The sequence below is a fragment of the Solanum lycopersicum genome, chromosome 11 (genome assembly GCF_036512215.1).
Source record: "Solanum lycopersicum chromosome 11, SLM_r2.1".
NCBI lineage: Eukaryota > Viridiplantae > Streptophyta > Magnoliopsida > Solanales > Solanaceae > Solanum > Solanum lycopersicum.
The window spans coordinates 55,075,437-55,087,764 of record NC_090810.1 but is presented as its reverse complement, the minus strand read 5'-3'; the positions used below and the strand labels follow the sequence as shown (position 1 = coordinate 55,087,764).

Genomic DNA, 12,328 nt, shown 5'->3' with positions numbered 1-12,328 from the left:
GAATACAAATATGTTTCTTAAATAACTATAGATTGATTTAGCATACCTATTGGAATGAATACAAACTAATTAAAAAAAGGTTAAGATTAAGGAGAAAAAAAAGAACAAAGTTTGAGTTTTATTTGAAAATGTAACTAATGAGAAAAATAAGTGAACTTTACCTTCTTTTTTTTTAAATACTCTCTCCCTTGATGTTCTCTCTTTTGTTATTAAATAATTCTATTCTTTAAATAAAAACAAATAATAAAAACATAAATAAGATACATAACAAATTAAAATTTTGACATTCTTACTAAATATTGAAAGTATTGCTAATAATCCCTCTTAAATGTTAAAATATTGACATTTTGAAAAATTTCACAAAAAACAAACTGCATGAATTTGGGGCTTCTTGGCCCATTACTGATGTGTATACATAGTGTATACAGTCACTGTATACCACGTATATCATTGTATCTGCTGTATATTCGAATGTATCACTATGTATATTGACCAGTGCATATCAGCATGTATCTCAACTCCTTCCACTTGATTTCGGTTTTCCTTTCACTTGAACAACGATGAGGCTTACTCGAACTTAAACTCGAGGATAGGCAAAGAGGGAGTCCAAAATGGTCTTAAATGGAGTATAAAGTAAACTCGGATGAGGAGGTTCATGCACAAAAGGAGATAAAAGTTGATAACTGTTCATGACAAGACTTTACAAAAATATTAAACAATTTATTTGGATGCAACATAATCTTCTCATTTCGATGATAAATCAACACACCCTAATTATTTATAATAATGGACCAAACCTCACAATGATATACACATGAGTTCTTAGTAACAGAAGCAAACATTAATTCTGGGTTCGCCTTTGAAGCAATGAATCGAAATAAAGACAAGATTCTCATCTCTTCTTTGGCAGTTGCGAATTGACACAACGAATCTTGGCTTCTCAACACAATGAGCAAAACCAGGAAATTTGAAAGAAGATATTGAACAAACATCCCATAGAACTCGAACTTTATCGGAAAAAGGCTCGAATGAAAAGCTTTCAATGTAGTCACACCAAAAAGGATTCTAGAATATCTAAATCGATTTCTTTATAACTCTCTTGTTCTATTCTATCTCTTTTCCTCAACTGTTTTTTTTCCCCAACTTTCTTCCAACCTCTAACACCTAGGGGCGACTCTTGCATACAAAATTTGAGGCATATGTCTTAGGACCCAATTTTGAGGGGCCTCAAATTCTTGCCACAGATAATTTCTATTTGTTATTTTTTTTACATAAAATTATACTATTATGTTCTCTTAATCCCATTCGTATAGAAGAAATTAATTATTTTTCACTAACACTCATATTATCTATATGTTTTAAATCTTTTTTCTAAAATCTTTGACAAGGTAGAGTAATAGTCTTTCAAAAATATAAATCAATAGTTCAAACATGTTAAAAAAAGTAAATTACAATTTTTTTTCATTTCTTCTTAAACTTTCAAGCAATACAACAAACAAATTAAAGTAGGATATACCAAATTATCAAACTTCTTGAATCAAATTCTATGATTTTAGCTTCTTTTTTTTTTATTTAAAGTTTGTCAACCTATTACTAAGAATTCTGTTAACAACTTATATAGTAATGACCCCAGTAAAAGAGTTTTTCTAATTAATCCTCTTGATAAAAATCTTACCTAAAATTAATAATAATAATTTTTTTTTGAAGAAATTATCTATAAAGAAATTTTAAGCAAATATTTATATCTAAATAATTTTAATTAGATACATATGAAGTTTATTTAGAACTTAGGACTCTAATTATAAATCTAAAAGTTAAAAAATAATTTTTAAATAAATATCATGAAGTTTATTTAGATTTAGGCTTCTAACTGAAATTTCGCTTTAGACCTCTAATTATTTCAAGTCGCCCATGCTAATACTGAAAAAAGGATGAGTTTATACTAGGCTGATTTTTGGGTGGAAATCGAGATGGATTTTCTGAATTCAAATTCAAAAGTTGCCAATGGATTCCGGTACCATTCCCACGGAAAAATGATGTTTTGGAAGGAAGGACGAGCGAGCTACAAGTTTGTAACACCTGAATTATTCTATGTACGGAGTGGAAGAATGGGCTGTTGCTTGCGATTTGCTGCTTGAGTGATCTGGGTTTCGCGTGAAAAAGAAGAAGAAACGATGTGGGTTCGGGTCGGGTTGGGTCCGTGACGCTGCTATATATTTGGATCATTGAATATATGGGTGTTTGTGTGTATTGTTTGGTATTCTAATGGGCTTCTTTTGATATTGTTGTTGTATAGTTGTTGTAATGGGTCTGGGAAATATTGAATTGAAATAATGAAAATATGGTTAAAAGAGGACTAATAATTGGTTGGTTAGGCTTTCAAGATGGCCTCATGAATTGTAATCGTAGCCATTAAGAGTTTAGAATGTAATCGTATTGAGATAATTTCAGAGAAATCGATTAGATATAAAATAAGAAAAATTAATTAATGAGCTTCTTAATCTTAACGAAATAAAATAGTTAACTTAATTATAAATTAATAACTCAAAAATATAAGCATTTACTAAATAAACCAATTAACCAAAATTAAAATCTTTTTTTTATTAGACAATTTTTGAATATTTATAAAATGTTCTAATTATATACATAATTATCTAAAAAAATAAATTATTTTAAAATTATATAAAAAAGTGACAAAACTATTTAAAATAACTTGCAAACTATTTTTTTGAAATTTGTAAAACTAATTATTTTAAATCGTTTGAAATGAAGAAGCTCGACGATTAATCTATATGTGGAGGTCCAAAATTGGGTGTCAACAAATGTTCCTCTTTTGACTTGGATTGATGAATGAAATTCAGGGCAAATGAAATTTATGAATCTAATTTTGATCGACCACAACTTCATCCTTTAGAAAAATGACTTTTGGTACGAACTTTAAGAATTATGGTCGAACCCTGGAAATAGGTTTCCTACATATCTCAGGCTATATGAGAATTCGGGCAACTTGTAGTCCGATAAACTTGATTTGACATACAATTTTAAAAGAATTCAAAAGTTATTCTGATATTGAATTATGAAGAGACCGCAAAGCTTGGAAATATTATTTAATAGAGAATTTCGGACTATATCCAAGTTTTAAACACTGATCCTGCCTGCATATCCCCCAATTCAGGTTGCTCGTAGTTCAACTCGATCAATTGAAAAGGAAATCTCTTCGTTTTAAAATAACCTTCTTTTTAAGATCAACTCGTACTAAGATAACCTTCAGTTGGGAAGACTGACGAAATAAGTCGAGTATGAAAAAGAGGCTTGCAACATCTTAGCCATGAATGTGGTGCACTTCATACCCATAACTAAGAAATTTCAATGCTCTTGGTGCATTGCCACTCATATTAGGAAGTTGCATCCGGTGGAAACCAAAATTCTCCGTATGCGAAACTGAAACCAATAAACCTAAAGAAAAACTCACATGCCTTCTAATAGGGTTGTGGTTTGATTGTGCTGAAAGTGAATCCTCAGTTCGCATCCTAAGAATTCGATACTTCTCTTCAGACTATGTCTTATATCGATGCTAAGAAAATTTCCATTTTGTGTTGCATCCTTGTTGATGTCGTCCGTACCTGTGGTTTGATTTGAGAATTCAACATTTTAGATGCTCTCGACACAAACTAAAATTAACTTGTTAGTATAAACTTTATTGGAACAATAGTAGCATCTCTTACATTACTTCTTAGTTATCTTCTCCCAGGTTTTTGTGGGTACGCCATTGTCTTGGTGTTTTAAAATCGCTCTTGCTTAGAAAGATTGCATATAGGTATGTTCAAAATATGTTTGCACACTCAAAGTAAATAATTAGTAGACATAGTGTCGCTTAAGCTAGCAGCTTGAGTTAGAAAGTAAAGAAAGATCATTCATATAATAATAAATATATTTTTATGGATTATATGGATAATCATAAACATATTTTTTAATTAAATGAGAAAACAAAGAAATATTGAGAAAAGAAAATGGACACCGCTTTCGAACACCGATGTCTATTGATATTACATATAGGTATGTTCAGAATATGTATTAGCATACTTATCTTATTGTGATTTTCCTAGGAGAGTAGTTAATAATTTGTTGGTGCAAGGTAACAGTGTAAAACATTTTAAATTGTTTAATAATTATTGTAACCTAATGAAAAACCTTGTTGTGTTGTAGGTTTACTATCATATGAAAAAAAAGTTTCATATGTCGATCTGTTATGAATTTGTGTAGATATATCTTAAATGGTTATGAAAAAATAGAAGTAGAAGTCGATTCAGAAATCAATATGGTAAAAGAGATTAATCTTAAAAGGACGAAATTGGTTTCTGAGTCGACTTCTACCTTAATCTCTTTTACCATATTGATTTCTGAATCAACTTCTACTTCCATTTTCTCGTAACCATCTAAGATATATATACAGACATTCATAACATATCGACATATGTGACTTTTTTTCATATTATAGTAAACCTACAATACAACAAGGTTTTTCATTAGGTTACAATAATTAATCTGTAAGTGTTTTACAGTATTACCTTAGACTAACAAATTATTAACTACTCTGCTAGACAAATTCAATATGATAAGTATGCTAATAGAAATGAAGCAACTAAATTAATTATAATAGATAAGATCCCTCATGATATATTGTAGAAACTATAAGGGAACTATCTAGACAAACATCTCATAAACCAGACAAATCATAGAAAAACCACTATCAAACTATTATTTAACTTTTACATTTTATAAAGGGATAATGTCCAAGTACCCCCTCAACCTATGCCCGAAATCTCAGAGACACACTTATACTATACTAAGGTCCTATTACCCCCCTGAACTTATTTTATTATTAATTTTTTATCCCTTTTCGACCTACGTGGCACTATTTTGTGGGCCCAACGATGATTGACTTTTTTTTCCAAACTAGTGCCATGTAGGCTAAAAAGGGGTAGAAAATTACTTATAAAATAAGTTTAGGGGGGTAATAGGACCTTAGTATAGTATAAGCGTGTCTCTGGGATTTCGAGCATAGGTTGAGGGGATACTTGTGCATTATCCCTTTTATAAATTATTACATATCTTATTTTTAAGATTACATAACTCTAAGATTGTGATTTGCTTGAACAAATGCAGTGCTTTTGTTCAAACTTTTGTTTTCTTTTTGCACAGTTCCTTCCATCTGATTTATAAGTGCCATTTTCTTCTCTAATTGTTATTATCACATGAGCTGTTATTGAAACAACCAAAGCATCCAACATTAAGATGATAAACATTAACCCAAATTTAATGATCTATGAAAATAGCTTAATAGAACATCTTCAACATTGACTTATGCATATTGCATACACCTGATGCATATTGTTAGCACCAATGTATAATTTAATTTTCAGGTACATGTAGTATGCATTAGGCAAAGTAGAAAATATTCTACTAAGACAGTCCACAAGACCATTGAATCTAGATTAATACTCCCTCCATCCACTTTTATTTGCCATGTTACATTTTTTGAAAGTCAATTTGAATAATCTTCAAAGTTAAATTAGATTACATTAATTCGATATTTTTAAAAAATAATTTAGATATTCAAAAACTATATGAAAGGTACTATAAATTGCAATTTTTTCCATATCAATATAATGAAAAAATACATCTTAAAATGTTAGTCAAAGTTTTTATACTTTGACTCTAAAAATAGAAACCATGAAAAATAATAGTGGACGAATTAATCAACCCACTGATGGTTTCTGTAATTGTTAAAAATAATACTTGATTAACAATAAGGGCAGCAAGAAGAAACATGTATCTGTGTGAAGCACTTATAAAGTAAATGCAAGCAACTCAACAAGAAGAGACGAAAAATATAATTAATATTTTTTTTCAAAAGATAACTTTTCTTTAAAAGATTTAAAATCGATCGATTTAACTTCTATTTAATCAAATATAATAACTAACTAAAACTGAAAAGTTCTATTCAAGCATAAGTATTTTAAATTCATTCTCCGGGTAACTCCATTTAAATTATTCTGATGGATTCTTTCCAATCTACTTCATTTATCATTTCGTTTGAAATCATATAAAGATAATTTCCATTTCATAAAGCTATTTGTGCAAGTATTTTACGGTTGAGAAGCAACTGTACAAATCGTGTATTAATCTATTATAACTATAGGATACTCCCCTTTCGCGAATTACTGCGTTTATCCTAGTGATCCACAAACGATGAAAATCTCTCTTTTTCCTATCCCTATCTCGATGAGCCGAAACTAAAGCTCTTATTTTCTGCTGAGTAATAGTTTTAGTAAGCCTTGAAAGAGCCCCTCGAAATCTTGATGCAAATAAAAGAATTTTTGTTCTACGTCTCCGACCTATATATCCCCGTTTAACTCTGGTCATGAATAAATGAAACTTTGACAAATAACTAATTGATTACCTTCTTTCAGTTATACTTTTCCTCCTTCCTAGTCTATTAATAGAAAAACGAGGAAATAAGATTATTTGCAAAAGATATTTCATTCAAGTATCCAAACATAAATTCATGTATCATCGAACAAACAAATAAAAAAGGAAAGGAAGAGAAATTAAATATATTTTAGGATAAAGTTATTAGTGTACGTTTTTAAGAGACCACATAGAGCTGGGCTTTTATAGTAAAAATGTTATTTTTATAGACTTATTAATTAGTAAACTAAATTAAATATATATAAATTCATATCTTTTAGAATAAGAATAGTTCATTAAAAAATTTAGAGATATGTCACCTTAAATTTTGGAGATTAAGCTTAAACTATTTTAGGATGACGTTTTTAGATGTATATTGTTATGAGGTCACAAGTAGTTACAAAAGGATTGTACAAAGAACTCAATAATATTTCTGATGGAATATAGTCAAGTGATAATGCGTCAAATCTTACAGTATTCAACAACACGCTTAAGTGTTAAGTCTAATTCCATAAGAGGGAAGTGAACAATTATCGATAACTATTTCTATTATGAGTATTTATATTAACTTGTGCACCATATAATAATAGATAAGGACTTTATTCAATCAAGATTCAACTACCGTGATAGAATTAGGTAGAATATATTCATTACCGATAGATTACAAATTTACTATTTTATCTTCTTTGTCTATGTAATATTTTTATGTATTGAGTTAAGAATTCTATTCTTCAAAATCCTTTTAGGGTAGAATCTTCCCGAACGTTTATGGTGATTTATTATTTTATCACTCTATTAGCTTGACATTATGAGTGATCTCATGTAATTGTGTACATATGTATTTGTATTAATATATATTAAATATAGAAAACTTGGACTTGGACTTGGGGCTGGGGCTTTGATCGAAACTTAAAATAAATATTTCACCTATAGATAAGAATTTTTTTACCGACAAGACTAACACATATAGAAATAAGGGCTAGATCATACATATATATATATATGTAATGCGATAAAAACTATACAAAATTGGTCCAAAATAAAAGATATCAAACAGAAGATGTAGATAATGACAGTTTATGTACAATCGATAATAATATTGTGATGATCGTTTTTGAGAAATATCTTCACAATATCGAGGCATGGTTGCAAAATAGTATTCGTCCATGCTTCGTCAAGATCTTCTTCTCTATCTTCTTTGAAAACGTCCGTAGCAATAATATGATGCACTGACCACATTTTTTCGCTTATTAATCGTTGAATCTTGGCAAGTTGGTTACAAATTAACATACGAGTATTACGCTTGATACTTGAAATTGAATCTTGAAGAATCATCTGCTTTGATTCATCATCTCCGTCTATATTTGTTTCTTCCCTTAAATATCTGTCCATTTCAGGGACACCGATGGACCGTCGGATTCCTTTGGTGTAATCTGCATCTGGAATGAAAATCTGGCGCACCTCATCCACTAGCCCTACATGCAACACAAATTTAAACAAGAGTTTTATTTAGTAGAACATATATTTGATAACCAAAAGTATGATTAAGAAAATTATATAAGAAAAGTTTTAGCTAGTTGCATGATAGTATATCTGGATTGATACACAAAATAATTACAAAAATTACCTGCTTTGACCATTTGATCAACCCTCATGTCAACTCTACGGTTCAAGACTGATTGCTCAACATCAATCCAAATAAAGCAACTATCATACTTATATTTGAACATGAAAACAGGATCTTCCACAAGTTTTTCAATATACGAATTTGACCCTCCAACAATAATTGGAACACGTTGAGTCTTCAGTATTTTTTCTATATAGATGACAGCTTGCAAACAAAAATCTTCAGCTGTGAAGTCTGAATCTGGTTCAATTTCACCTAAGAAAATGTGATCAAATTAACTTTTTCAGAATTGGAAGAAATAAATTTTAAATAGTATAGTATATTTTTCACTAGAATCTATAATTACTACTATAAAAATTATCTAGGTAGTCATTTGGTATAAGTAGTCTTGAGAATAAACATATATACCTAACAAATAGTGTCGTACACCTTGTGTTTCAGTGTGTGTGATCTTGTTTGTAACAATTTCAAGTCCCTTGTAAACTTGCATTTTATCCGAGTTGATTATTTCTCCTCGAAAATGGGTGGCAAGGTCAACAGAGAGGCGGGATTTTCCAGTTCCTGTGGCCCCCATTATGAAGATAACTTTCTTCTTGAACTCTTCATTGTTGATGAACGTATTCATTTTATCTACACACAAAAGAAATAGTTTATAATAGTGAATTCATAAAATCAGACATTAACAAATCTTGTAGATATAAAGCTAGTAAGTAGAAACCTTGCTTGACTTTTAATATAGTATCTAAAATTATAAAATTTTCTTGATGGTGGATGTGAAAAAAAAATACATTCAGCTTTTATAGTAAAATCTTCTTGTGGAGTTATTAATTGACATACCAATTTCATAATTACTGATATATTTTAGGATAAGAATGACTTTTAAAATTTTATAGATATGTCAACTTGAATTTTGGTAATTATTATTAAATATATTTAAGGATAATGTTATTAGTGTACGTTGCTAGGAGACCACATAGAGCTGGACTTTTATAGTAAAAATGTGACTTGTGATAGACTTATTAATTAGTAAACCAAATTAAATATATATAAATTCACATATTTTAGAATAAGAATAGTTCATTTAAAAATTTAGAGATATGTCAATTTAAATTTTTGCGATTAAACTTAAATTATTTTAGGATGACGTTTCTAGATGTATATTGTTGTGAGATCACAAGTAGTTACATAAGGATTGTATAAAGAACTCAATAATATTTATAACGGAATATATTCAAGTGATGATGCGTCAAATCTTACACTATTCAATAACACATTCATAAGTGTTAAGTCTAATTCCATAAGAGGGAAGTGAACAATTCTCGATAACTATTTCAATTACGGGTATTTATATTAACTTGTGCACCATATAATAATAGATAAGGACTTTATTGAATCAATCTTCAATCACCGTGATAGAATTAGGTAGAATATATTCATTGTCGATAGATTACAAATTTACTATTTTATCTTCTGTATCTATGTAACATTTTTAAGTATTGAGTTAAGAATTCTATTCTTCAAAATCCTTTTAGGGTGGAATCTTCCCGAACATTTATGGTGTTTTTTTATTTTATCACTCTATTAACTTGACATTATGAGTGATCTCATGTAATTGTGTATGTATGTATTTGTATTAATATATATTAAATATAGAAAACTTGGACTTGGACTTGGGGCTTGGGCTTGGATCGAAACTTAAAATAAATATTTCATCTATAGATAAGAATTTTTTTTATAGAAAAGAGTAACATTTATAGAAAAAGGGTCATATCATACATATATAGTTGTAAGGCGATACAAAGTGTACAAAATAGGTAAAAAATAAAAGAGACCGAAACAGAAGATGACGATAATGACACTTTATGTACACTCAATAATAATATTGTGATGATCGTTTTTGAGAAATCTCTTCACAATATCTAGGCATGGTTGCAAAACAGTATTCGTCCATGCTTCGTCAAGATCAACTTCTCTATCTTCTTTGAAAACGTCCGTATCAATAATATGATGCAGTGACCATATTTTCTCGCTTATTAATCATTGAATATTATCAAGTTGGTTACAAATTAACATATGATTATTATGCTTGATACTTGGAATTGAAGCTTGAAGAATCATCTGCTTTGATTCATCATCTCGGTCTATATTTGTTTCTTCCCTTAAATATGTTATTCAACCTATATTATAAGGTTAGTCTAAAACGACAGAAACAGAATAAGATGAAACAGAAAGTAAATAGAATACAAGAAGTAATTTGAGTTCACAAAATCTACTGTGTGTCCTTAAGAAATTTAATCCCTCAATGTAGCCAAGGTTATGGATTAATTTCTCCCAAGATAAAATGGATTACATAAAGAAATAGCAGTACCTCAAATTTCTTTAACTTCAGCGAACATCAGATCAACAACAAGTCACAAAGACTCAGTCGATCAACACTTTGATTTGCTTGAGAGAAAAATTAATGCAGACCAAGAAAAAATTCAGTGTTTGAAAAAACAAAAATTGAATTCCTTTTATTCCCATTTTCAGCAAGAAACATGTCTGTTCAGACCTGTTTTATCTAGAAAGTTGTGTCTTTTGGAAATATAACAACTTTTTAGAAAAATAGGTCTGTTAGGAAAATAACGGCTTTTTGGAAAGTTGAGTAACAACTTTTCGAAATGTTACCGTTACCTGCAAATTTATAAGAGATAATACTAACAGGATTTATTTGATTTAACAAAAACTGATTAAATAAATTTGTCCAAAAAATTTATCAATCAATCACATAATTTGCCAAATCCAAATCCAAATCCGAAGCCGAGCGATGACGGCGGCGCGAGGGGGCATCTTCTTCTTAGCTCTTTAAGAAGTAATGGAAGTGTTTCATTATATAAGGACAACAATTTCCCTTTCTTTTGCAGATATGGGAGACATGACTTTTCATTTGCACTTTGCGAATGACTTTTCATTTTTCCTCCAAAATAGTTCCCTCACTTTTCATATTCTCTTTTCTTTTCCCATCCGCACTTGCAAAACCCAACAATCCCCCACATGAATGGGGAGGAAGGCTATTGTTAAAACATATGCATGAAAAAACTTGTGTGTCTTGTATGTAAAGGTTAATCGCATCTGGATAAGTAGGTTTCCCTTTAAACTTTTCGTAGTGAACATATATCGGATATACTCGGTGAATCCGTAGATTTGATATCTTTGAACAGTCGAGATTATGTGTATACCAAAACAATATATTTCACACAGTCAACTTTTGAACCATTCTTAGTTCTCATTGTTTTGTTCGTTTCAGCCATGAACACATCTTGGATAGTAAGTGCTTAAAGAACTGGCCTTACCGGATTCTCCTTGAAGCGGCTTACAATTCACACTTACATAGGTTATTTCTAAATATGTTATCCCATAGATACACCATTTGATATTCCCTGTATCAAACTTAGAAACCATTAAAAAGTCCTTATTTCTTTATCCTGGTTACTAAACATTGTCTCATCATTAAAATGGACCATAAAATAATATTTTTTTGACAACGTTGAACCGTCATGTCACGACCCAAAACGAGCCGCGACTGGCACCCACACTTACCCTCCTATGTGAGCGAACCAACCAATTTAAACTTTAACATTTCAATATAATATCAACAGAAAGATGCGGAAGACTTAACTCATTAATAAAAACCAATTCAATAACTTCTAAAAACTCAACAACTATTATTATCCCCAAAATCTGGAAGTCATCATCACAAGAACATCTATCCTCAAATTACTAATCTAAGAGTATCTAAGAAGCTAAAATACATAAAAAGCTAGTCCATGCCGGAACTTCAAGGCATCAAGACATGAAGAGGAAGATCCAGTCCAAGCTAGAAGCATTAGCTCACCCGGAAATCCGGAGTAATGAAGACTGGCTAGAGTTGCGGTTGAGTTGAAGACGACGACACGTTTGCTGCACTCCACAAATAACAAGGAAAGAAACATACAAGTAGGGGTCAGTACAAAACACGGGTACTGAGTAGATATCATTGGCCAACTCAAAATAGAAAACAGTAAATATCAAATAATATCATAAATCCACTACAATACTCAATCTGTAGCAACACCATGTACAAGAAATTTTGATAATTAACGTCAAGTACATTCATGAGGACTCAAGCCTCCATATCATATTCATTTGGGAATTAGGTTCATTAGATTGAGTATATTAACATCTTTCAAGATTCATCACCTTTATTCTTGT

The 12,328-nt window shown here is 30.2% G+C and overlaps 1 protein-coding gene across 1 annotated transcript; it reads right to left on the bottom strand.

The window, feature by feature from the left end:
* Window positions 1-7,548: 7,548 nt before the first annotated feature.
* Window positions 7,549-8,990, bottom strand: LOC101251547 (adenylate isopentenyltransferase 5, chloroplastic-like). Its single transcript, XM_004251294.4, has 3 exons — window positions 8,507-8,990; window positions 8,099-8,353; window positions 7,549-7,946 (listed from the first exon to the last, which is right to left on the bottom strand). The coding sequence occupies exons 1-3, from the start codon at window positions 8,721-8,723 to the stop codon at window positions 7,549-7,551; spliced, it is 870 nt and encodes a 289-aa protein (XP_004251342.3). The 5' UTR covers window positions 8,724-8,990.
* Window positions 8,991-12,328: the final 3,338 nt, after the last annotated feature.